The sequence below is a fragment of the Cystoisospora suis genome (assembly GCF_002600585.1).
Source record: "Cystoisospora suis strain Wien I chromosome Unknown contig_522, whole genome shotgun sequence".
Lineage (NCBI taxonomy): Eukaryota > Apicomplexa > Conoidasida > Eucoccidiorida > Sarcocystidae > Cystoisospora > Cystoisospora suis.
Genome location: NW_027153323.1, coordinates 1,795 through 28,267, shown reverse-complemented (window position 1 = coordinate 28,267; position 26,473 = coordinate 1,795). Strand labels below are relative to the sequence as shown.

Here is a 26,473-nt window from a genome sequence, read left to right as displayed (position 1 = left end):
TGACGCTTGCTCGTCAGAACACCGTTGTCTGTCGTGACTGACAATGGAACACCCCAGCAACGTACAGTTTCCAGAACCGTTCCCACGTAGGGAGGATCTTGCCGAGAGTTCTCGGCCACACTGTGACTCCCGGCTCGGCGATTTTCGGCTAGGCCATCACCTCCGGTAGCTTTTTCGCGAAATAGCAAGCCCAAAGTCTGCTTACCAATTCGACGCGTGTGGCTCCAAGACCTGCTGTGCTACACCCTAGTAACTCTCTCAACACAGGACGCCTGGTTCACTCCCCAGGGTGACAACGAGCGGCCCCAAGCTGAATCGGGGCTCACGCCTCAGAAGCAGTTCTGCCCTTACTGGCTCCTCTCTCGTCATCATTTCCCCGTAATTCGACCTGTCTTCGTCAAAGAAAGCTCGCACGAATGGAAGTACGCGAGAGGTCAACCCGAGGAGTTGAATTTCTTTGGAGGACACCGAGCTCTTTGCACATCAACCGAGAAGGGACACATACCCGAACGTCGATTTTGCACGACTTCGGATATAAGACGACACCATTCTGAGTCGACTGCCTAGCAAATTCTGGGCCTGACACACTAAGACTGTCTTTCCCGGTGGTTTTCAATGTTACTTCAGTATTAATCCTTACATTCGTTGATCTGTCGTGAATATCAAGGCCTGTCATCTATGCATGCGCGCCTCGAAAAGGTGGGAAGAAGGGGTAGATAGGAGTGGTGGAGAAAAGTGACTGTGGTAGCGTCTGTCCCCCCTGGAAGTCTTGTTCGCCGTCACCGGCGGCGGGCGGCAGTGTTTGAGATCTTTTCAGCTAAGAGGAGGGAGGAGGAGGGTTCCCGCCCGCCCGTTAAAAGGTAGGGGCAGGTGCTGCAATTCTATCAGCCCTGCTGCTTATCTATTCTCCTCCTTCTTCTCCGTTTCCATCTTTCTTGGTCTGCAAACAAGCCGTATCGATTTTTGTACGTGTAGCCCTCATGAAATCCGTGGAGGGTGAGCCAAGTCTTCCATTCTGCGATTTTTTTTCGGGTGTTCATGCTCCTGCCGGCGTCCGTTTTTTCCTTCCACGCACTTAGAAGAACGACGTGTGAGGAAGAGGAGACACAACAGGGATATGGAGACTTGAGTTCTGTGGTATGTCTTCATGCTTGATTGTATTCTTGCTTTCATGAAATCCGAAGAGCTTCCTTTCCTTCTGCCAGCGGTCTGTCTGATCCTACTCTTCCCTTGTTCCTAGCGGACTAACCCTTCGTCTCTACAGGCCGTTCTTTTTCAACACCCCTTAATGGAACTTCTCAAGCGTTACGGGGATGTGAGGAGACCAGCGTCACTCTTCTTGTCCAATAATAAAGCGCTCTCTTTTCTCGTCTGTCCTTGAACTCTGGTCTTGCTTTTCGTCCAGTCACGGCCCCTCCCGTTTTCCCTCTTACCGTCTCCGGAGCAACTCCGAGACCTTTCACGGGGACTTTTTATCTCTGTCACCTTTTTTGTTCTTGTCTTTCTAACTTGGCTTCTTTCTCACCAGTATCGCTTGCTTCGACAGCATCATTATCATCCTCATTCTTCTTGATCTTTCGGAACGGTAATCTCTCTTACCCGCGTCGTATTAGTACTTCTTCTGGGTGTCCTTTCCACCTCTCTACAGCATTTCATCGCAGGAGGCCGTCGAATCCTTCTGATTTCTCTAGTCTAGTACATTTCCTAGTTGAGTGTGTATATTGCTCGTGACTTGGCTAGCCGACAAGTTCGTTGATGATATGACCAAGTAAGCTCTTCCTCCAAGCTTTCTCCTTTTTTCCTTATTACTCTTTCTCGCAAGACAATGGCCTTACGTGCTTCCATCTGAAATAGTCGTCGATCACACCTTATCCGTTTGTCGATGAAAAGATTCTTCGCCATATCACCCAGGAAAGAGACAGACATCTGCGTCGGCCCTCGGCGGTTGCTCCCGGCGACATCTGCTTGAGTACACGTAGACACCTTATTCTAAGTGGTGTCAATCCGTCTCCTCTGTTCCAAGCTCCCGATTCTCATGGGGATAACGTCAGCAGATATCTCTGTTCTTTCTAAGGCAGAGCCATTCTCTTCTTTTTGTTTGGATTGGTCAGCCGTACATACACCCTCTTGCTGCTTGTAACTCTGTTTCAAAGGCTTAATTCCTTTCTTCGATTGATGCTCCCGAGGAGTCGTTATCATCATCCGTCTCCTTTCCTCCCCGCGCTATTCGGTCGGCTCGTTCCTCCAAGATCGTATGTTTCCGTATCTTTTCTTTTGCTTCGTTTCTTGTTCTTTCCCGGGATGCTTCAATACCAGTTGCCACCTTATTCCGCCAATCTCATTGGTTGACCACATCTTACAGGTTTCTTTAGAAGGAGGACTCGTCGTCTTCTCTGCTTTCTCCCGCTCGCTCGCTTGCACTTCTTATCAGGTCTATTTGACTTTCCTTTCTTATTCTCTTCTCTCTGTATAGAGTCTCTTCATCAAGTTTCATGCCTGTTTTTTTCACTGCTTTCATCGCATACTCTCGCCATTCTCCAGACATAGAGGACGCTTTCCCCTCTTTCTTCTTTCTCTTCAAGTCGACATCATATGAGTATTCTCTCGATTCTTCTTTTGTCGTTTGCTCGCCCTCTCCCTCCTGTCAACACACTCGCCCCTCACTTTTCAGGACTACCTGTGAATCATCGAAATGCTTCTATCCGGATGTGTAGACACTGCCACCGCTTCTTCTACCTCTATGACTGGTGATACAGCCGTTGAGGAGGAGCTGGACGACGAGAGGTTCCATCCCCCCTCCTCCTGTCCTCAATCCTCTCAGAATCCTATGTCCTTCTCACCTCCCTCTGCGCCTTCCTCACTTCACACTTTAGCGCCACCACAAGTAACAGGAGAAGAGGGGGAAGATGAAGATTTCTCATCTTCCCGTCCGTCTCCGGCATTATCTCCAGCTCCAGAAGCCTCTGATCCTACATCGTCTCGAGCTTACGAAGAAAGACATGCTTCCCTTTCTTCTTCCTCATCTTCTTCTTCTTCCCCTTTGTCATCGACTTCTCAGACATTCTCTTCAGCTGAACATAGGAGCGTGATTCCATCTTCCCCTGTGTCATCGGGTCCTAGACGCGGCCCTGACGGTCGATTCTCTCGTGCACCCTCCTCTTCTTCCTCATCTCGTCGTCGTCATGCCACGGATCAAAGAGCTCTCGCGAGGTCCGGAGATGTCAGTGAAGACAGAGCCGAGCGAGGAGGAGGAGGAGGCGGCGACAACTCGTGGGAAGATGAGAGATCATCTTCACATAGTCGTTCAGAGAAGTCGAGCAGCAATAGAGTAGTGAGAAGTGATCAAGGTTCATTCTCTCATGATCGAAATCGAGGAAGTTTCTCATCTTCGTTTTCTTCTTCCTCGGCATCAACAGAGGAAGGCCCGGTAGGAAAGCTTCAACTTCTACTGGAGTATGGAGAAAGTTATCTTTTATCTTTATGTAATAATGATACTGTCTGTCATAGCAAAAGTTGGTCTTCAACCAAATTCAGTAGTGGGGGTAGTGCTTCTCTGCCTAGTCCTAGCGGTGGTGGATCAACAAAGTCATCTTCCGTTTCGATTTCTCGATCCATAGCCCCGTCATCCTCGGGCTCTTCTTCTTCAGGAAGTAGTAGTGGTGGGAGGTCGTATAGTACTCGGCTGAGCACCCGTGATCGAGCTCGGCGAGCCAAGCGAGTTATCTCTTCGTCTTCATCTGAAGAGGAGGGAGAACGAGAAGCCGAAGGAGATGGCGAAGACGACGAAGAAAGAGAGGAAAGGCGTGTTGCTTCTTCTTCTTCCTCTTCTCATTATGATGACGACAGTAGTCATGGTACGAGTACATTCACCAAACGTAAACGGAGATATAGCGATACCAAGTCAGCAGAAGATCTCGAACGGCCAGAAGGAGAAGAGAGAGATTTGTTAAGAAACGGCTCAAAAAATGTGTCTTCTTCTCTCCGAGAAAAGAGAAGAAGATCAGGGAGAGCAGGAGCGGAGACAGAGAGGAGTCGCTGTAAAGGAAGAGGTGGTGACGAAGACTATTCGATGGAAGAAGATTTTGATAATTTTGGAACGAATGATGGAGGGGGAAGAGCAGGCTGTGTAGTGACAAGGCTCACAACCCACCCATCGATTCTCAAGTGTGCGCCAAAGCCTTATCAGCTAGAAGGGTTGAACTGGCTCATACAACTCTATGAAAGAAATATGAATGGAATTCTTGCCGATGAAATGGGCTTAGGAAAAACCTATCAAACCATTTCATTACTTGCCTTTCTAAAAGAAGGAAAAGGCATTGACGGTCCTCATCTTATTCTTGCCCCCAAGAGCACTATAGGTAACATGAAAGGCTCCCTGCCTCTCATCTCGTCTATGCGGGTGGCGCCTCCACATAGCGATATATCTATGTGCCTTGGGATTCTATACATACGAGACGCATAGGTAGACATATATAGACAGAAAGAAAGAAAGATGGATATAGAGATGGGCTTTGCTTTACATAGGTGTCCTCCTATACTCACATCGGTTCTTGTTGTAAGAGGGGTTTAGGGTGTCTTACCTTCTCTAGTATATTGGAAGTCTTCTTTCTTTCTTCTTTTCTTTCTTTCTTACTTTCTCTTCGCGGGTTTGTTGGTGGACGGGCAACTGTAACTATCTAAGCACTTAGGCAGTTATCTACTTCGTATGTTGCCTGCTTGGTCCTGTCGATGTGACTGGGTTCTTTGGATGCAGCGTTGAGTCGTGCGTAACTTTCAAGGTAGAGAGTTTCTTCTTCCTTTCCGTGTGTGAGTCTTGTTTGTCTTCTTCACATTCCTGCATGTATTTTTTCATCTATACACGTATTCATCTCCCGCCTGGATATACACCGGAAAACTGTGGTGGTGCTGTGTGTCTTGTATAGATTGTTCTTTAGAATAGCACTCCATTGATCTTTGCCTGCTTCTCGTAGGGGGGGTTTCGAGGTGTGTCATGAGGAATGTGAGCTTTTCTTTTTCTCTCTTTCTTTCTCTAGGCAATTGGATGACGGAGTTCCGTAAGTTCTGTCCTAGCATCAATGCTGTGAAGGTTCTCGGAGACAAGGAGACACGTCGTGCTACTTTAGCCCATATAGTCGAACGGACTTCAAATGCTCGTTCTGCCAGCTCGATCAATGGGAATGGCTCAGGATCAAGAGCGGGTGGAGGAGGGAGTGAAGGCGAAGATTTTTTATCGTCTGCGAATTCTTCCTCTTCAGCTGATATGAACGAGGATATGTTAGAGGATGAAGAAGAGATCTCCGGAGAGAAAGAAGGGACTGCTTCTTCGTCTTCACGAGAAGGAGATAGTAGTAGTGGTGGTATGACAACGGCTGAGGGGGGAGGAGTAGAGGGCATAGACCGAGGAGAAGAAGGAAGAGAAGGGGGTCGTGATAGAGGTGAAGGGACTTCATCCATAGGAGAAGAAGGAGGTGGAGGGGGTGGACAGTCTTCTATGGCTGGGGCTTCTTCCTCTTCTTCTTCATTAGGAGAGGAGGAACCTTTGCCTGATCGTGTGGATGCCGTGGTGACTTCTTTTGAAATGTGTATTCTAGAGAGAGCGCAGTTCATGAAAGTGAACTGGGAGTATATTGTCATCGATGAAGCTCATCGCATCAAGAATGAAAGCTCAAAGCTTGCGCAAACCGCTCGCCTCTTCAACACAAGACGTCGTCTATTACTCACAGGGACTCCTCTTCAGGTAGGAAAAACACCAATACAGATCACTAACTATGCTTGGCGCCGGGCGCCGATGAAGGAAGTGAAGCATCAGATAGATAGATAGATCGGATAGGTAGACTACGTAGATAATTAGATAGATAGATAGGGGGTTGATCAATTATGGAGTAGGGCAGTAGTTTCTGGTGTGTGAGAGAAAACATCGGAGAGGAGAGAAAGAAAGGCGGGCTCCTTACCTCTTCAATCGGGAGGTGTCATCTAACAGCTTCATCCACACCTCTCGTATATCCCATATACATTTGTATGTGTATGTATATGCTTATATGCCGTGCTCCAGTGTATGATACATGTTGGCCAAGTGCATGCATGTATCTATTCTATCCAGTGATGCCATGTGCTGTGCATGTGTTCACGTCTATACATATGAACCTTTTGTGTTGGTTACACCCGCCGAGACTCCCTATCCACCTATATCGTTCCTGTCTCCTTTCATATACACGAATGCGCATGCACTTTCGTTTATATATCTCTCTCTGTTTGACATTGTTTCTTGCAGAACAATCTGAGAGAGCTGTGGGCGTTACTGAACTTCTTGTTTCCTTCGCTTTTTTCTTCGTCAACGGAGTTCGAGCAACTCTTCGACTTGACGGGAGGGGGAGGAGAAGGCGGGGGTGACGGTCTCTCGGCAGAAAAGCGAGAAGAGAGAAATATGAAGATAGTTACTCGCTTACATAGTATTCTACGGCCTTTCATGTTAAGACGAGTGAAGAAAGAAGTCTTGAAAGAGATGCCTCCAAAGAAGGAGCTACTTCTCTTTGTTCCTCTATCAGGTAAATCTCTCTTCTTTAGCAAAGTCCTTGTGGCCTTTCGCTTTCTCTTGTCTCTCTGCACTTCTCGTTCTTGTTCTGGGTTGGCGGTGCATCCCGATTTTCCGATCTTCTTCTCTTCTCTCCGTCATCAGCCGTGTTTGCAGTCCGTTCATGCTTTTTGCCCCGTGGAATACAGGATATGTATGTATCTGCATGAATATGGATATCTGTTTGCACCTGTATGAATACGTATGTATGCATCAATATGTATGTATGGATGAACATGGATGTCTGAGTATGTATATACGTTCAGAAGAGAATCTCTGACTCTTCCGCGTTACCTTACCCTTGTCTCGCTGTGCTGTATACCTCTCTTCTTTCTTTCCTTCCTCTCACTTCTACATGCAGAGAAAGAAAAGCTTTCTTCTTCATTTTCTGTATAGAGATGACAACAAGATACCATTCCTGTTGAAGGGGCCGATCCTTCCCGTGTCGGTCGGTACCTTTCTCTCAGTTCGGCTCGTGTCATGTCGCAACCCTTCACAGTAGCTGAAGTCTTCACAGGAAAACCATCATATATAGTGAAGATAGCGAGCGAAGAAGTCGAAAGAGTCGCTTGACTTGCCTATGTTGCATGGTGTCTTTCTTTCCTTTCTTAGCTATGCAGAAACGTCTTTACAAGGATCTCTTGACGAAGAATGTCTCTGCTCTTCAAGGCGCCGAAGGGGCAGGTCGTACTCAACTCCTTAACCTTGCAATGCAGCTACGCAAAGCGTGCAATCATCCCTATCTTTTCGAAGGTATATACATCGATCTATATCTTTATCCATAGATATCTCAACCATCGATGTACACGTCTCTCTTTTCTAACAAGAAAGGAGAGAAGAGCTTGTTGCAACTTTTCTGAAGTCGCTTGTTACCCATTCTATCTGTTCCCCCCCCCCCCCTTTTATGTGGAAAAACCCGAACACGACAGCAGTGTGTGGACGACCGGTTTGTTTGAGCGGAAGGCGGGGAGCGGCGGGCGGTGTCGTGTGCCTATGTATTTCAAGTAGGCAAGAGGACTGGCTAAGTCAGCTAGTTATGTAGTTAGCTAGGAATGAGATTCTTTGGGAGTGGATAGATGAAAGATAATTACCAATGAGCATGAGAAGACGTCATATCAAGGCGGATGGATATGAACGTCTTTAGAAGACCTTGACGCTCATCTATCTTTCAAAGCGAGGATGTCTATTATCTTCACAAAAAGGAAGGTCAACGCATGCACAATTGGGAGAGCTATGACAGGCGGGAAGGGAGGGCGGATGTACATGTGGTCTACGTGTATCGACATCTATGATGCTAATGGCGCTACTTTGTGGTGTAGTAGTTCTACTTCTACTCTTGGTGGTCGCCAAGAGGTAAAGAACAACATGAGGCTTTTTCTGTATCAGTTTATATATATATATATCTTTCTCCCTCCGTCCCCTAGCCCCTACTATACAGGTAGTCAACACAAGATGCACATGATAATCATACTAGATACACATACGCAGTACTCCATACATGCGCCTTCTACATTCAAATGTAGAGACATACATACTCACATATTGTTGCATAGTCATACGGATTAGTAGCTATCAAGTTCAATAAGGAACAGAGGTAAAAGGAGCCGAGGTGATCTCCTTGTCGTGAGGAGTCATTTGAATATTTAGAGATTCATGTATGTGTCTTGGCCCCATATTTTTTATCTTTCTACAACTACTACTCCTATCGCTTCTGAGCGTCGTACTGCTCTTGGTTCCGAGCTGAAGGAGCTCTAGGGAGGGACGACCACAACTAAGGAGACAGGTGTCTACCTTTGTCATTCTTACTCACCAGTTCCTCCTGGAAGAGAGAGAAAGGGAGTTGTCTTTGGAGACTTTTTTCTTGTGTGTTCTTCTTCGTTGTTTCTGAATACAGGATTTGAACCGGAGAACGCTGATCCTTTTGGAGAACATGTCATTGAGAATGCCGGAAAGCTTCGTTTTTGCGATCGTCTTCTACGTCGATTGATCATGGAGAATCGTCGGTGTTTGATCTTTACACAGATGACTCGAATGATCGATATCTTGGAAGACTATTGTCGTATTCGCCAATTCAAATACTGCCGTATAGACGGGAATACATCGGGAGATGATCGTGATCGACAGATCGAATCCTTCAACGCCCCTGGGAGTGATATTCCTGTTTTTCTTCTTTCAACACGAGCTGGCGGTCTAGGGATTAATCTCGCAACTGCAGATACCGTCATTCTCTATGACTCTGACTGGAACCCTCAAGTTGATCTACAAGCCATGGACCGTGTACATCGTATAGGTAAGAAAGTAACTTTTTAGTTCAAAGATAAGCCGAAGTGAATGAATGAAGAAAGAAAGAAAGAAAGGAAAGAAAACACGATTGAAGAAGGTAACAAGCGTGATTGGTTGATAGATGGATGAAGCTAGATAGAAGTATCATGGGTTGAGAAAGGGGGAGAGAGAAGGACGGACGAGGAGAAAGAACGAAGAAGAAGACAGAAAGGAAGAGGGAAGACGACAGTTTGGATGCTTTCTCCGTTGTTTCTCGGTTTTCGTCGTTGCCTCCGAAGTAAAATGCACGTTTTCTGTATATGAGTGAAGTGACCTGTGGAGAACTTCCTCGTGTTGACCAAGTGTTTCTTAGCCTAAGACTTCCTGTGACGTTAGCTACGACTGGTAGTAGTGCTATACTTCTGCTCTACTTCCAGGTTCCTGAGAAAACACTCTGGTACGTTGGTGTGTCGATACACCGGAGAAGCGAGTAGTAGGCAGATCTGACGGGATATGCAAATAGACTTTCTCGGTTGTGCGTTCTTCTCTACCCCTCTATGGAGAGATAGGCTGCTCTTTCGACGCCGTTTTCTGCAGGTCACGCCATGTTTTCTTATATAGAAGCCTCATTTGTCAGCATGGTTCGAGGGTGGTTGATGTGTGGATGCGTGGAACGTCGTGATAGTAGGCTTTAGGTAGCTTCCTAAGATTGAGCGATCCGCATGCGTCTTTTGTCGTCTCCTCTTCATTCATGAGGTCTTTTGTTTGCTGTGTGCTGCTGTGCTCAAAAAAGGACAAAAGAGTGCAGTGAATGTTTATCGGCTTATACACGAGCACACCATAGAAGAAAAGATCATCGAAAAAGCCACTCTAAAGCTACAGCTCGATACAGCTATTATACAGCAAGGACGATTGAGTGATCAACAGAATCAGCAGAAACAGTTGTCGAAGAATGAGCTCATGACGATGGTTCAATTCGGGGCTGATCATATCTTCAAATCGGGAGCTGGCGATGATTTAACAGAGGAAGATCTTGAAGCTATCCTAGCCAGGTACAGAGATGCTTACCGTACATACCTACATTCTCATACTCAGATATACATACATACATATTCATTCGTACGCGTACATACGTACGTATTCATACGTACATGTACATACACACGTATTCATGCATACATATACATGCGTAGATATTCATACATCGTTTCTTGCATACACGTCTTTGGATAGCCAGCGACTTCGTCTACATGTGTATAGATAGATGACTCTAGAGCCCAGCTTCATTGTATGTAGGTAACGAAACGATCGAAGCCGCGGGGCTGTTTTTGCCCTGAGAACCCCTGAGACTCTCCTTCCATCGTGGTGTACTTTAGTCACCTTTTATGCTGTACTGGCCGTCTTTCGTCTCTTCTTCACGTTAAGAAACTTGAGCTGTTTGTCATTGCGTAATTCGATGGCTGTACAGACTTGTCACCCGCTGTTGGTGCATGCCTTCATGAGGGATATGAATAACTCCCGCTACTCACACCGAAGTTGGAAGTCGTGATACTTCTTGTCTGTATATACACGTCAGGAGGCCTGCTCGTCGATCGTGTCTCTATAGCTATCATGGTACCACTGAAAGTTTCTCTGAAGAGTTGCTATGTCTTCTCCCTCTCTTTTCTTTTTGTCAACGTCCTGTCGTGTTTGTATGGTGTGTTCTTCCTTATCTTTCTTTGTATTAGAGGTCAGGCGAGGACAGATACGATGAACGAGAAACTCCAGACGCATGTGAAGAAGAGCTTATTAGATTTCAGCATAAGCCCGAATCCTTCCTCGAATCTGTATGAATATGATGGGGTAGATTACACAGATCAACAGAGAAAAGCGGATCGAGAAGCTTGGGCTGCTCTAGCTGTACAGACACTTGAAGCTCAAAATGAAAGAGAAAGTCGAAGAAGAATGAGGCTCTTGAAAGAACAGGAAGTCCAACTTCAAATGCAACAGAGTGCCGATCAAAGAAAAGTTAAACATATACCCCGAGCTGTCCGACTTCCTCCTATGCAAGTACGACTCACACGCAGACTTCTTCCCTGGCGCTTCTCTATTCTTTGCCTCTCTTGCCTTGTTTCCTCTCTTACACTCGTGCTCCTCCTGCGATCGAAGATTTTCTCAGCCAAGTGGAGAGCTGTGGACCTGTGTGTGTTCCCGGTGATCTGTAGACGCTCAGGTGGGCAGTTTCGCCGTTGTCTTTCTTTCTTCGTTTGTTTCTTCCTTTCTTTCGTTTTCTCCCCTTTTCGCAGACACTTGCATGGAGGAGGTGGCAGATGTGAAAGGTTCTGATGGTGGGTGTATTATGTTGGTGTCTGGCTTGATTGCTTATAGGAGTGGCAATTTTACGATCGGGCACGTATTGAGCAACTCCATACGGCGGAGTTGAACTTCTATAGAAACCAAGGGAATGCCAAGCCTCCGACAGATGAAGAACGTGAAGAAAAGCAACGGCTTCTTAGAGAAGGTTTCGGATCCTGGGGAAAACGAGACTTCATACAGTTTGTCAGGTAGGAAAACTTTTCTTTTGTTTCTTTTTCAGCAGGGCTAACGGAAAGAGAAGACTGCGTCGCTTCAAGGGAGTTTCTATTATATGTGGCCTTTGTTGACACAGTAGCGATCGCTCGATTGATCTACCTTTGAAGGGCAAAACATATAGAATGTGTGAGTTTCTTTGGTGTGGGTAGAAAATCTACCTCGCGGATTCGTTAGATCAGCCGGTGTGTTTATAGAATTCCTGTTGTAGAAAAACCTCGTCCTCATGGAATTCTCTTATTCTTCTTCCCTCGTGCCTATTGTCCCTTCTTATACATAGATGTAGAACACATGGCGCCTTTACGGGGCTGACACAGCCAAAGAGACAGGCTGTCTATTCCCAGTTCCTACTTCTCTCTTCGGCTTTGTAGTGCAGCGTCTACATAGTGTGTCGTCAGCATTCTGCAACATAGTTCGACGATAGATGCAGCAGCAAACCAGAGAGTGTGTTTGTGCGTATAGAGGAATCTGGTGTATGTAGATGCATATGTATATAATCGTAGAAGGCAGGAGAACTGGGCTTTGCTCGTTCTCTGTCATCCCGGTCGTCCTCGTGTATGCTGGCGTCTTTTCTTTTTCAGAGGAAATGAAATGTACGGGAGACATGACTTAGCACGGATTGCAACAGAAGTCGACGGCAAGACACTTGAAGAAGTTGCGGCTTACTCACAAGTCTTCTGGCGACGTTACAAAGAGATCGCTGGATGGGAGAAGTGGATACGACGTATTGAAGAGGGTGAAGCTGTCATCAACAAAAGAAGAGAACTTGAACAGGTACGTAACGATGGAGGCGAGCTTTATCTGCTTTATAGGCGACGAAACACTATCTCCTACTCATCTGTTCTCTCTCCCTGCTCTTGGCAAATGCATGCATTCATCATTCAAAGATGTCTGATTGCTCTGTGTTTCTCTCTGCTTTCTCATCGTTTCTATCGAGGGGATATAGTAGATGTACGTGGTAGATGGTCTTCTGGAGAATCCCATCTAACTTCCTGGGTGACGGCATGTAAGTAGATTTTCGCTCTTGTTGCTGATCTTCGCTTCTGTATATGTCTGCGTAGCTTCCTCTGTGGGGGCATCTTCGTTCTCACTGATGGACTCAGGTAATTTTCTCATCCGTTGGTGTGTATCATGAGGAGACTCCCGGCAGTCACTCGGTCTTTCTTGTGTGTACATATACAAGGGTATGTGTGCATGTATGTGTGTATGAATATGTTTGTATGTATATGTGTACAGAACAGTGGGCTCGCATTCGTGTAGCTTTGGTCATACGTGTCGTTCTTCTTGCCTCCAAGGTTCACCGTCAGTCGTTTACTCCTAGTTTGCCTCACATTCATTCTTAGGGAGATCTTTTCAAATTGTAGACTGTTCTTGTCAGCAGTGTCTTCGTGTGTACAAAAAGAGAAGTACACAGATTTATTGCCTCTTCGTAGAGTAAGTAAGTGTATGCCCCAAGATCTTTTTCTCTTTTCAGAAGGTGTGTAGTTGTAGTACTTTCTCTTCCGATCTTTCTCGTCTCTGTAGGTTATTGCTCGGAGACAGCAACAGTACGATGTCCCCTGGAGACGGCTTCTCATTCCTTATGGCGGTGCCCTCAAAAGTCGGAGCATCTTCACCGAAGGCGAAGACCGATGGATTCTGAATATGACGACGCTTCTTGGTCAGTTTCCTGTTTATTCTCTTTTTTGCTTCTACTCCACTTGTTGTAACTCCATTCGATTTCTTCTTCTTTTGTTCTTCATGTGACTGGATCGCACGTGGGATTACGCGGGCTTCTTCCCATAGCTAGATGTACCGAGTCTATGAAGAAGGTTGCGTTCCTTTTGGATACGAATGGAGGAGCTGAGGCTGTATGTATTATAATAAGTGTGTGGGCAGCCTTTTTCCACTACCTGTGGTAATAACTACAAGCCGAAGTCAGGTGTGCATCTACATACATATGTTCGTGTGTAGCGGGGTTTATATTCTCTCATACAGCAGCTCCTGCTAGTACCACGACACTGCAGCTGTGTGTTGTGTAAGGTGCAGGTATATGATAAGACGTCTTCAATTTCCTTGTCGTCTGTGGAGCACGGAGGGTGTATTCATTCTATGTCATTCACGTTAGCAGTGTCTGTGCTTGGTGCTTTTCATTTCGTGTTATAAAGAGATTTTGTGTTTGTGACCTTCTTGTTTGTCTTAAGAGAGAACAGACAGACAGCTGAATTCCTGAAAACTTCTTTCTTCTGGTCTTTGTCGGTATGTTCGGTAGACGACGCGCCTGGATTCTGATCTTCTTCTCCTTTGTGATGTTCTTGTCTGAATCTTTCAGGGTACGGCAACTGGGATAAACTTCGCGATCTCATGCTGCGAGATTCGCAGTGGCGGTTTGACTGGTTCATGCGCTCCCGATCTGGTGCAGACCTCGGCAAACGGGCCGAGGCCCTGGTGAGGTTGTTGAAGAAAGAGGAGGTACGTAGTCCCTGTTACCTTTCCCTGTCAAGAACACAAGCGTCCGTGTAGGGATGGGGGAGTGTGATTCTCATTATCGTCGACAGTAGGTATCGACATGGGTCCCGTATACGTTCGCTGATCAGCCCAGATCTAGAAGGAAGTTTGTTTGCAAAGACGATAAATGGATAGATGTACTGACTGGGGGTATGTACGTATATATGGATCTATCTCCAGCGAGTTATTTCGTCTCTACCTGTAGATCTCTTCATATATAGGACTCACGAGGGATTGTGCTGCGACAGTGTCTGGGCAGACGGTGTAGCCAGCTATGTCCGCGCGGCGGTCTTTCCGTCTACAGGGCGGTGCGTACAGTCCGTGGAGATCATCTGTGATTGATCGATCAGAAGAATCGCATGGACTAGCACTCCCTGGTTATGGGTACGCAATGCAGGCGAGTCTACCGCGCCACGTGGCTTACTAATGAGAGTGAAGCAACGACGAACTACACGTGTAGAAAATGAATGACAGAAGTGATCATTTTTCCACCGGAGGACGTAGCTCTTTTAACGTTTTGTTCTTTCTTTTTCCTGTAACAGGGGGAACGATTTACGAGGGGAAGGAGACGTCTGGATCTCCCTGACACACCTCGGCCGAGTGCTGTTTCAGTGACATCCTCTGCTGGTGCCTCATCTGTTGCACCAAATGCCGCGACAGTCCCAGTGACGGGAACTCAGCTAGCAGGTGGAATCCTTTCTGAGGCATGTGGTGCTGCAGGAGAAGAAAACAGTGGTGGTGTGTCAGGTGGATCGTTTAGGGGCCCAAGTGCAGTCGGCGGGGGCGTGGTCGAAGAAAAGAGTAGCTGTCGTTCATCGAGACGACCGAGAGCCAGTTGGGCTACCGCTGGTGCTTCATGTTGACAGTACATTCATAGTTGATGAATGTTCATGTGTATTGCCCACCCGTGTTCGTTTGTTTCGTGCAAGCTCAGTGGAACTTCTATCTGTTTGTCCATGTCCTTGGAAAATCGAGTCGAACAGTTTGCTTGAACAACGCAGTGCCGATCTTTTGAAGAGGTGAACGAGAAAAGGGGCTTCAAGAACGCAGGAAAAATACCAGTGATGTGTTGAGGAATTGAAGATGAGGCAGGAGTTTTTGTCACTTCGTCCTAGACAGAATGATGGAGATAGAAATGAAGGAGTCCCGTTCCCGGGTTGCTTGTTACGGCGGCGGTCAGGTCATTCACGCCTTCCTCCCCGCATGTCACGAAAGGGCGAGGAGCGGAGCTGTCTTTTCCTTTTCTCATGTCCGAACCCGCGCTTGCCCTCTTCCAAGTATTCCACTGGCGTTACGGCCGTCCTTTTTTTCTTGTCCATATTCCACACTTCGGGGGCTCCGTCTGAATGCTCAGCCACCCTGGACTGGCTGAGACTGGCCGCATTGTCTCTCTGGCCGCGCAGAGCTTAGCGGACTGGTTTGCCGGAGACAGCGGCCTGAAATAGCAGGCAACTGAACTCAGCTGGCCACGACCGAACCCGGTGGCACTTCCAGTCAATTCGCTTACTCAGCTCAACATTTATGGAGACGGGCATTCGTGTCCCCTGTTTGTTCACCCACTTAGGAGAGCCGCCTCCGCACTCGGCTCGAAGAGGCCTTCGACTAGTCCGAGAGGGCGAAATTCAGTTATTGGTCTCTCCAGCTGCTGTACTTGGGCGGGGAACAGTATAAACATTACATTACCCATAGCCCAACCTTGAATACAACAAGAGAGTCCTACATATTCGCTTTTTGACCTCGAGCGGTGCCTCCACGTTGGGGGTGAAAGAGGAACATGCAGAGAGGGTGTTGGTATTCTCGCTATTTTGAGGCTCCTGAGCGACACAACCGGAAAGACTCTCCCAAAGTTGCCTCTATCATTCTGAGCGAGTGGGCTTGGACTGGCAGAGCAGCATCTCAAGCGGTTTATCGGAGCGTGGTCGTCGCGAAGTTACGCTCACGAAGTGAGGCTCTGTGTGGCCAGAGGCGGCAGGCGAGATGCGGTCTGCAGGATTTTGATTTCAGCGACTCGCAGTCGTACACCCGCAGATGATCGTGTAACAAGGAATGCTGAGTTGTTTCAGAGCTAACTGATTTGAGACTAGTACACGCGAATCCGCTCACTCGATGGCGTTGCTTCTCTCGAGGATGAACAGCACTCTGATTTTCTTTTTCATGCGGAGCTTGTTTTGTAGAGGGTGCTACGCTTGCTGAAAGAGTCAGTGAACTCGTGATTGCCGCGAAGCATTATGAGGACTTCTGTCAGCATGTTCTTTCTTGGCTTTTTTCCCGGGGACTGACCGGAAAGTACGTGGAGGCTTATAGGAACGCGACGGTACTGGGCAGCGGCAAGGGACTAAGAAGGGTACGCATCTTCGTAAATACAAGAGGACAAGTACACATCACAGCAATCAATGCAAAAAATCCGTAGCGGCTAACAGGTACCAGCCCCATGTTGCTATGTAGGGGCAGTTCGGGGGGCCGACCTCCAGTGCAGTTTCGAAGCCCTGGCGACTGACGTTGGGGCTTTCAGCAGCCGCTGCCGCTGCTTAGACTGGCTCTGGTTCTCCACGCCGTTAAAAGAACGGTCACATTCCGGAGATGACAACGACCAGGCCTAGCAGGCCTGGAGAGCGGAATGCTTGGGCCGACACCCCGCGATGCTAATGAACATTCTTGCTGTCTGCATCAGCAAACCGAGTCAGTCGCTACAACAACCGTGAGTACGATCCGATGCGCGGAAAACCACGTGTGCTGCCGTCAGGTTTTGAACTATACTCTCACCTGTGACGCGTTCCGCCCGGTAGAACCGCTCTTCGGCTGCACAGGAGCCAAACCTTCTGCACATGTAGAGGTTTATCTATATTTCATGGGCTCGGGCTAATTGCATATTCCAGTAGTAGTTCCGGCGCTCGTCACGGTTGCCGCCGATGGGCGCTACTTCCTGCCGCCACTGCGGAGACACCTCGCATCCGCTCCGGGCCCGCGGAAATCTTGCTGACGAGCATTAACTGCTCAGTCCAATGCGGCGCAGATTCCAGTGGAGCCTTGTCGAGAATAGGCCATCCACCAGCTTGAAGGCTATCTCGTGCTCTAGCGAAGTCTTTCCGGACCGCCACACATGCAACGGTTAGCAGCGTGTCCAGCTGTATCACCCTAGTCGCCAGCGGTTCCACGTGTTCGGGTGCATTTGCAAGACCGGGCGTCTAGATTCACAGGGCACGCTCTCACACAAGGATCGTAGAGAACTGAAATACCAGCAGTGTTAACGAAAAACTTCGGGGGCCTGCACGGCTGTAGAGGGAAGGCATGCCTTGTGTCTTTTTGTCTGCCGGAACGGAGCTTTGCACGTCCAGGAACGTGCCAGTGGTGTACACCGCTCCTAGAGTCACTTCAGCCGTGTGACGACGAGACCTCGCATGACAGTATTTGCTGGCGCGTTTTCTTTCGAGTGGTAGCATCAATCTTTTGTCCCGAAGATCCCCTTCTTCTGCGTTCATTTGCTGTTTGGGAGGGAGTGAGGATTTCTTGGTTGGCTGTTCGCTAGCCGAGCTTGGTGCGGCCGATGCATAGCAACAAACGAGTGGCCCTGAATCCATTCGTTCTGTGCCCGGTCTCGCAAATTTGTTTGGATTACCGCTTGGCCGGAAGGATGCAAGCCCACCTCTCCTGTTATCTTACGACTTGGGGCAATTTGCTGCGCAGTTGTCACGGGGAGGTGCGTTAAGTACGGGCTGGCCTGCCAGTGAAGCTGCTCACTCCTTCTTCACAACTGCCGAGAGAAATCAGCCGAAGTCCAGTGTTTTATTTCTCAACCTAAGGTTTTCTGGTCCCCCAAGTAGGCTACCGGCATATACTAAGGGGCGTTTGGAGTTCGAGGTGTGGACTCAAGTGCCGCGGTGTGTACCGGGCGTGATCTATTCGTCACACTCGGTTTCGGCATTTTCGACGTCGCTCGGATTCATGGGTAAAGATGTCCGGTTTCAAATGGTCCCCACCTTCACTGGCTTGATACGCCACTGTTCGTTCAGACTGTTGTCGGGGTTTTGCTAGCAGCTGGTGGAAACTAACCGGCAGGCTGAGCGCACTTCTCTCGTGCCAGGAGAAGCTGGGTGAAATGCAGTGCTGACTGCCAGTGTTGACCTTCGGGCTCGTAGTCTCTGAACTCTGGGGCCGGGAGACATTGCAAGCGTGACAGTCTACTTGAAGTCTACGCAGAATGAAGGACGCAGGGCTAGAAGAATCTTATCCCGTGTTGAAGGAGGAGGCAGGACCTCTCTTCTCCCCGTCATTCGCTCTCGCGGAGGTGTTTCAGCACGACAGCACATTCAAGTCCTTCCACTGCGAGGCTGTAACGTTCGTTCAGGACATTGTCTACTGCTATGGAACAAACCGCATCGATGGCGTTGCGGATCAAGCCTTAGTCACATACGATTATAGGCGCGGGCTGTTCGCCATACCCGGAGCGAATTCAAAAAAGAAATCTAAGGCTGGTCCTGAAGGACTGGCTAATTGCACCATCGTTCGGAGGCGGCCAGCGAACGGTGCGGCGAGTGCGGAAGTAGGTGTAGTAACAACTTTTGGTGGAGAAATTGACTCAAAAACAAAAACTGACAAGCTGTGGAACTTCGACCCAGTTGCGATAAAGTGGGACCAAGTGAAAGCAAAAGGAGGGACGAAGCCATCGCCCCGGACAGGCCATGCAGCATGTTCGAGTCTCGATTTCACTCGAATGTTCGTTTACGGCGGACTGAACGAGAACGGTCAAGCCGAATCGGACTGCTTCGTGCTAACTGAGACCGACGAATGGAAACCCCTGTCGACAGCGGGAGCTGCAGAAGGCCCCCCCGCTCGAGTGCATCACACACTTACATGCGGCCGCTCTGCGAAATCGTCAAGGGAAAAGCTGTTGCTCTTTGGGGGGAGCTCCTCAGGCAGCGGGTCCGGTTCAAATGATTTGTGGATTTATGACCTCAAAGAGGAGGCCTGGAGAGAGGTTCGGGACGCCAGTGGGGCACCTCCAAGGTGTCGTCTCAAACACGCAGCAGCCTTTGCGGACTATCGCATGTGGATATGCGGCGGAGTCACACGTGACTGGCTCAGACACGTGGACTTGACCGACCTACACGGATACGACATCGCTGCAAACTGCTGGTTTGCATGTGACGTCTCCTTGCGAGTACCGCGCCGTCAGAGCATAACGGGGACTTTCGGTCCTGCTGTCGTTTCTCCTGCCACTCAGAGTGTAATTGTTTTCGGGAGATGCGAGGAGCAGTCGACAGTTTACTGTCTGGCTCCTTTATGCACCATCGGAACGATAACGAAAGTGGAGGAGGAGAATCACTCTGCCCAGGATGAGATTAAAGAAATCTTCAGCAGTCTGCAGCTTGCATTAGCGAACACAGCGAAGATTGGAAGCTCGGTGTCGAAGGTGCACCAGAGAGTGGAGCGTGCCCACGCTGAACTTGATGAAGTTACAAAGAAACTGGATGCTTGCAAAGCAGAGCTAAGCAGAACGGAGAAGAAGGGCGAAGAGGCCCGTGCTGAAATCCTGAAGCGAACTGACACCTTAAGCGAAGCTATAACCCAATTAGAAAAACTGTCGGAGCGCTTTGCCACTTTGGAGAAATCTATTCCCGACATTCTGAGGAAGCTGGATGCCAAAGTGGATAAACTTGAGGTTGCCGAGCTCAACAGGGCGTTAGAAGCCACGAAACAGCTTGGCAATCTCAACCAGAGGAATGGTAGGGGTCGGAATAGGGGAGGATCAACCAGCGAAAGTAGCAGTGGAAGTGACCTTGACTAGGACGCACAAAACAGGGGTGCCCCGAATCTGCGGCAGCACACCGCGGAGATTGTTCACAAGAGGCCACCGGTGGCCGGAGTTTTACCCTGGGAGCGAGGTGAGCTTTGGATCGATTTCATGTCCCCGTTCGCTCATGCACCGTACGATCCCTGATGAATTCAGCTTCTCTGGAGAAATCTGTAGGTCCGCACACCCTAGGGAAGCTGGACGGCAAGGCGGATTCGTCCTGTGCGTTGTCCTGGTAACGATGTCGCCGGTGTCTCGAGCCCCGCATACTGTTTGTCCAGAGAACTGTCTCACGGTAAACGTGCCTGACACACGTTTGTACGACTAGAAATGTGGTCCCGCACGTCGGCACGAAATCGCTTGCGTGAGTCAAAGTGTAAGACACGTCCGCTGTTTCAGTGGCGCGGTCGCAGAGCTCCGTGCCTAGGCAGGTGTTGACAGGGGGTTAGGGCGTTGTGTCTGTAGCGCCGAGAGAGCTGCTACCTGAGGTGCCCCTAGCAAAGAATAACCGGAAATCAGCTTCGGCCTTGTTGGTCGTCGGTGCCCCAGTAACAAGTAGACAGCAGCGACGCTGAAGCTCGGAACAGCCATCAAGAAGATTCGCATCGTTCTTCAGCCCGTTCCGGTTTCTGTCTCGTGATGCCGAGGACGTGCTGGCTCCATTATTCTGACGCAACACAACCGACGATCTCCTGCTGATCGTAGTGAAGATGGCTGCATTCCCAGAGCGTGGGATCTAACTAGCTTTTGCGGTCTACCATGTCACTTGAGCCTGGTTCCCTGCTACCAATGTTTGAAGAGTTTACGCTGTGAGGTGCGTATGCACGCCATACAGGAGCCGATGCGCCCCTTGTTCTACTAGTCAGCCGTCGGGTCGGTCACGGTTTCTGTCTATTTCTTCCACAGTGCAAGTGTCGCTCGTTAGCTAACAACGAATGCGTGGGAGCGGTTGCTTTGCCTGATAAGTGAAGAGTCGAGGAGGCTTCAGAATAAAAGGCAAAGTGCCAACTCGGATCCTCCCTCCGTCAGATTCGCATTCTTAAAAAGAGGTCTTCTTTTACGACATCTTATATAAGCAGTGGCCCACGTTGGCAGGCCAGGAAACAAAAAACGCAACACCCAACCGGGTGGAACAAATCCCTCAGCTGTCATAGCTACGCCGTTCGCTCGCAGCACTTTGCTTCCCAGGACTGACCGAGACAGCACGGCGGTGCCTCCTAACAACTCTGGAAAGCGATCACTAAAACGGAGTCGAGTGACTCTTCGTGGACAACGCAAGGGAGACATCCCATCTAACAAGAAAAGGACTTCCGAATTTAGTCGTCCCACACATTTGTCCTGTCGCATCCGAAGCCAGCCGCACAGAACGGAAGCGTAGCCCTCAATCCACTCTGTCACTCAGGGTTCCCGTAACTTCAACGGGTGCCGAATCAGTAACGCACTGGACCCAACAGGCGTACACGTCGACGTCCCTGCCACGAGTACGCCCTGCCTCGGCAGAACCATCTGCTTATCACGGAATATTCATCTCTGCAGTGGGAACATCTTCCTATATGATTGCTAGCTGCTTCCCCAGAACGAGCTTCACTCTCTCTGCATTGTATCCTAAAATACCGTTGCACGAACAGCTGATCACTACATCAATGCGAAGCAGAGAGACAATCCGGGAATGCATGAGAACACCCATACGTACATCTCCGGTTACGCGTCCGCACGGCAAAGAAGGCTAGACGACAAACAAACATACCCCAGCTGTCGCTACAGAACGTCTGCTATCTCGCATCCTCACGTTTCAAGAATCTCAGCACTCTTCCAATACTTCGTTACTCCAGGAATCGTCGTCGACCCAAATCATCATGTAACTTCACTGACGAACAACTACATTTCTTCACAAGACAAAAGAATCCTGTTCTAGATACGACTCCCCCTGTCCCATCATGGCAGCACCCAAGCATGCACCAAGCAGCATCCCCCGACTGCACCCGCTTTTCTACCGTTATCCTCATGCAGAAGCACACTGTCACGTACGGAGACACTGGGACTTCCTTCATACGTGTCTACCTGTGCTTCAAGACTGACGGACACTGACTTCAGAGATATGCCGCAGCTTGTCTTGTACCAACAAGAGGGAAAAGCCACCGCGCCTGCTACCCGGGACACGCAGTGGCCTCCTGCGGCATGCGTGCAGTACGGTAGAAAAAGCTTACGCAGTCCTCCCCCTCGGACAGGGGTTCCTCGAAATCTATCCGATGCATAAGCCTAGCCCTGTCTGTGCGTGAAGCTAGCCCTGTTTAACAGCTGGTATTTCAACGGAAGGATGACATGGTCCGTCCCTACTCATCTATCTATCTATGTCTGATGAGGTAGAAGAGGAGGGATCTCCGAGTGCCACATGATGTGAGACGATGTTGGTCTCATCTGGGGTTGAAGTTATTGCTGGAGGATGGACACCCCCTACAATCGATGGATAACTTGAGAGGCCGGTGGAAGGAAGAAAGAAGTGAAAGAAAACCAGCACATGCAACATAAGAAAGTAAACAAAGAAAACAAGGCGATACATGCCACTGTCTGCTAGAAGCCGACTTAAGTTCCTGCGGGCAAGGGACACATTCCACGCACAACAAGAACAGAAATCTTAGCTCCATGCCACAAAGAAGGCTTGTCACCGTCTTCCACGGCGATCAAGACTGTCTACTAGTCTTCTCTCCAGTTGCTCGTCAACAACTGTGTGTGTCCGGGAAAAGCGATAGGGCGCAGGCACATCAAGTTCGATATACATGAGATAGCTCTCCATCCCCTATGGGGGGCGAAGACTTACCCCTGACGTGGCGTTCGGAAAAAAAGTCTTTTGGCTTCCAAGAAAACTTCTTCTTGTAAGAGCGGCTGACTGTCGGGTGGCCGGTGGATCAGAGAACTATTACTGGTTCTATTACGCTGGTTCATACAGAACTCCGTATCTTACCACATGCCATTATGCACCTAGGTAGAGATACGTACCATCCGCAAGCAACAGACGAAGCGCTGTAGTAGTAGTAGTGCTTCTACAACCTATCAAGTCATCTATCTATCTATCCAATCTAATCTAATCTAGTGTTCTATCTATCTAACTGCGTCGGAGACCTCTTGATCAAGCTGAAATCTCAGCTACTGTCTCGCAACCATAGAAGAGTAGGCGGAAAATGCAAAACGGTGAATGTTTAGAAGCAGACAGAAACTATCTGTATACACACCCATTACGAGAAGGCTTCCTCAACAAGACTCGGCCCCCCAGGAACAGATTTCAGTCAGCTGGTTTATCTATCTATCTATATACTTCCTCCCCATGCATGCGAGCTAGATACTGCAGCCGTCCAGCAGAACCCTTTAGTTGAGAAATGATTCATTAGTCGCGGGGAGAGAGAAGCCACCTCTACGCACAAGGTCAGTGGTTGTTAACTACCGCCGGTGGTAGTAATGCCATAAAGAGGGAGGGCAGGTCGACGTACTTGAAGGGTCTATCAAGACGATAGAATATCTTTTCATCTCCGTTACTTGCTTGAAGGAGATCACTCCACAATGCTCGCATGCACATCATCATGCGCCTGACAGCTCTTGCTGCCCATCGAGCTCCCCGCTTCAAACGTTCTTCTCCATCAACGTCATCTAACTGGTTATCTAGTCTGCTCAACAGCTCTTCCCGGTCATCTTCTCCAGCCTCGATATCTCTGGAGAACAAGGGAAGTTCTCCTTTCATGGGACGTTTCTTCTTCACTACAACTCTCGTCGTTGCCGTCCCAGTTGTATGAAGACCTCGACGATCACTAGAGAAGGTATTCTTATCACGGTGGCTTTTTCTCCCTCCTTCTTCCTGTTGTAGTTGTTGTATAGACTGAAGCTTGAAAGCTAGGGCCTTTGTTTCACTCGTTAAGAGCGCTATTCTATTATCTTTCTCAGCCAGCTGATTCTGCCAGTATTCCACTTCCCTTTGGAAAATTTCTGACTTCATCGTGTGGGGCTTCGGTCTCAACTCTCGGTCACGGTCCGCCGCAGGGACAGTTCGCTCCGAATCGATTGTGCACGCCTCGACTGTGCACAAATTCTCTTCTCGATGTTGTCTATCCTATGAGCAAATGTCACAACAGACTCTCGTGACCTGCTTTAGCAGAACCCCGCCGTACCACTCCAGGTAATCAGCCGTGTCTAGACACCGGGACTAGCCCGTACTCGTCCCCCAAGTAAGCCATATGTCTGGACACCCGTACTAATGAGTAGGAGGAGGTCCTCAAGGTGATTCCTTATCTATTACTCCCTTTATGGAACCATGGCAATAACCTACAGAAATGTAGGAACCTACACCAACCTGTGCAGGTGATACGTCATCGAAGCTTGACGGGGAGAAGGCGGCCTGAGGTGTATCTCACTCTGTGTCTTTAGCAACCACCATTCTATAGCACTAGAATCTTGGTCAGTTCTCTCTGAAGTGAGGAGTTCTTTGAATGTATGTTGGAGTCCATAACCGTTATCAGTACGGCAGACTCCATGGGCACTGCCTGTGACTGACGGCTGCGTATGTTGCACCGTAAGTAGAAAGATACTATACGAACATTTATACTTGAGTTATTCTATCATGTCTAAGCTATCGTTTATCCAAAGGGGGAGTTAGACAGCCTCCGTGAGAGACGAACTGACGGCTTGCATGGAAGCCAGGCCATGGATGTGTCACTGTATAGGAGAGCTGAAAAGGAGTATGATGAAGTGACAATACACCATTAGCTATACACAAAGACAGGCGGAACCATATACACGAGGACCCTTAGGAAAGAAGATTCGTGTAGAAAAGCAAACAGACTCTAGAAGGAGAAACATGATTACCTGAAGTCGTTTGAGTTGGGCGGCTTGTTCTTCATTCTTTCTTCTCTCTTCACGAAGCTGAACCTCCAGGTGAGTCCGATCTCTTTGTGAGGCGCATAACTGGTCGTGTAAATTTCTGCACACAGACCAGAGGAAGGTAAACACCGGTGTACTCCTTATGGCGATGTGAATAGACTCCCATGTGTGCATGCACATTCATATACATTTGTACATGCACGTGCACACATATAAACATATATGTCTCTCTATATATGCCTACATATGCATGTATGTCTTTGTTCGTTTTCATGTAGAGACCGGTGTAACGAGAGAGAACGGAAGAACGTCACACAACGTGGTTGATCTCTGCCCCTCAAGTCACATCTGTATGTACACCCCACTCAACAGGTTTCGTCCAGAACAGTTGCTTGTCTCCACTCGGGCACTAGAGATGTTTCTGTCGAACACCACCTCGAAAATACTAGCATGCCTATGTGTATATACACCCTGTATTATAAGCATGCCCCTTCTCTACACACAATCAATGAGAACCCCGTCAAGCCACCTACACTCACTTCAGTGTCTTTTGCAGATCCTTTAAATTCTTCTCATCCTCTGAGTGAAGCACATCACTCAGACAATTCTCTCTCAGACCCGCTGACAGCTGCTCTCCTACATTTACTCTGAAGGCTTTCTCTTCCCTTGCACTCTTGAGAGAAGAAGCAGCGGAAGACAGCAGGTTGGAACATGAATCTACAGGAGTTGTGTGGTATTCATCGCCATTCACTGTCTTTACAGAAGATGAAGAAGAATGAAGAGGATGAGATGACGCCGATGATGTTGACGGAAGACCAGCAGGGGGAGACAGAGAGGAATAGACAGATAGCTTTTGTTGAAGTCTTTCGATCTCCTGCTGTTTCTTCAAGAGATCTAAACTCATCTGACGAATCGAAAAGAGAGAACGACAGCAAGAGACAGAAACACTGTCATACGATAGAAGTCACACACGGACACAAAGGCCATACAAAGCTACCACGATATATACCTGTTTAGAAAGACATAGGGCATGTATGTGTGTACAGATGAGATGTATTCCTGTCTGCCTATCTCTTATTTGTCTTTCTGCCTATCTATTTCTAATCTGTCTATCTATCTCTAGCCTATCTACTGGTCCATCTTTGATCTATCTGTATGTCTTTAATATACTTATCTATCTACCTTCAGACTATCTATCTCTAATCTACCTAGCTGTCTCTTTGTAATCTATCTATAGTAGGAGGGCGGAAGAAAACTCGGGGGTGGAGAACGTGCACCCTGAGATAAAGCTAGGGTAGATGTCCAGATGGACAAGAAAACCTCCTTACTGCAGAAACGCCTAGCCTTTCTGAGTGATGTAACAAAACGAGCTTTTCATAGTGTATCGCCGAAGACATAACTCGGTCCACAGATAGATACATGGATCGATAGACAGATAGATAGACACATGGACGGATAGACGGCTCGGGTCGCCTATCACATTCACATCCGCCTCTCCTTCGACACTGGCAAGAATCCTTTGCACGACGCCTGTAGATTCGCGAAGAAAGACTATGCGCGAGTCTTCATGTATTGTGTAAATACAGAAGTCACAAGGGATAAAGAATAGCTAACGGATCGCCTAAGTGGCTGAAGTTCGGTTGGAGAGAAGATAAAGAAAGACGTATCCGATTCTGCAAAAGACGTCGAAATCCATACAAGTTCATACCGACAAATCGAACACCCCCAAATCTAGGCATACACGGACATCCAGCCCCTTTTCCGCAGATATCTATCTCAAGAGGCTTCACCATAGAAGAAAGAAGCTCTTCCTCGTCCACTGTCTGAAATAGGGTGCGCCAAAAGAAGAGGAAAGAATGGGGGTACTTACTTCACTATGCTGTCTCCTGAGATCTTCTACTTCTGTTTGGTGTATGGCTTCATGTCTT

General features: G+C 48.3%; 3 protein-coding genes across 3 annotated transcripts; 2 read left to right on the top strand and 1 right to left on the bottom strand.

Annotated features, from left to right (window-relative positions):
• Positions 1 to 335: 335 nt before the first annotated feature.
• CSUI_001327 (swi2 snf2 iswi-like sant) lies at positions 336 to 14,796 on the top strand. Its single transcript, XM_068061533.1, has 12 exons — positions 336 to 4,358; positions 5,034 to 5,737; positions 6,272 to 6,545; positions 7,184 to 7,324; positions 8,466 to 8,861; positions 9,627 to 9,885; positions 10,561 to 10,882; positions 11,201 to 11,376; positions 11,983 to 12,175; positions 12,926 to 13,061; positions 13,713 to 13,852; positions 14,431 to 14,796. Exons 1-12 carry the CDS (start codon positions 2,693 to 2,695, stop codon positions 14,749 to 14,751), a joined length of 4,728 nt encoding a protein of 1,575 aa, XP_067926490.1. The 5' UTR covers positions 336 to 2,692; the 3' UTR covers positions 14,752 to 14,796.
• A 2,313-nt stretch (positions 14,797 to 17,109) lies between these two features.
• CSUI_001326 (kelch repeat-containing protein) lies at positions 17,110 to 19,918 on the top strand. Its single transcript, XM_068061532.1, has one exon. It carries the CDS (start codon positions 18,087 to 18,089, stop codon positions 19,671 to 19,673), a length of 1,587 nt encoding a protein of 528 aa, XP_067926489.1. The 5' UTR covers positions 17,110 to 18,086; the 3' UTR covers positions 19,674 to 19,918.
• Positions 19,919 to 20,820: 902 nt separating this feature from the next.
• Positions 20,821 to 26,470, bottom strand: CSUI_001325 (uncharacterized protein). Its single transcript, XM_068061531.1, has 5 exons — positions 26,416 to 26,470; positions 25,085 to 25,449; positions 24,531 to 24,645; positions 23,165 to 23,778; positions 20,821 to 22,270 (listed from the first exon to the last, which is right to left on the bottom strand). Exons 2-5 carry the CDS (start codon positions 25,447 to 25,449, stop codon positions 22,021 to 22,023), a joined length of 1,344 nt encoding a protein of 447 aa, XP_067926488.1. The 5' UTR covers positions 26,416 to 26,470; the 3' UTR covers positions 20,821 to 22,020.
• Positions 26,471 to 26,473: the final 3 nt, after the last annotated feature.

Bases quoted from the DNA above. Each gene is read 5' to 3' on its own strand.
- CSUI_001327 (XM_068061533.1), top strand. From the start codon at position 2,693: ATGCTTCTATCCGGATGTGTAGACACTGCCACCGCTTCTTCTACCTCT. The intron at 9,886-10,560 runs GTACAGAGATGC...TCTTTGTATTAG, and splicing joins CTTGAAGCTATCCTAGCCAG to AGGTCAGGCGAGGACAGATA. The intron at 12,176-12,925 runs GTACGTAACGAT...TCGTCTCTGTAG, and splicing joins AAAGAAGAGAACTTGAACAG to GTTATTGCTCGGAGACAGCA.
- CSUI_001326 (XM_068061532.1), top strand. From the start codon at position 18,087: ATGAAGGACGCAGGGCTAGAAGAATCTTATCCCGTGTTGAAGGAGGAG.
- CSUI_001325 (XM_068061531.1), bottom strand. From the start codon at position 25,449: ATGAGTTTAGATCTCTTGAAGAAACAGCAGGAGATCGAAAGACTTCAA. The intron at 24,646-25,084 runs GTGAGTGTAGGT...GTCTGTGTGCAG, and splicing joins GATCTGCAAAAGACACTGAA to AAATTTACACGACCAGTTAT. The intron at 23,779-24,530 runs GTAATCATGTTT...ATTTGCTCATAG, and splicing joins CCCAACTCAAACGACTTCAG to GATAGACAACATCGAGAAGA.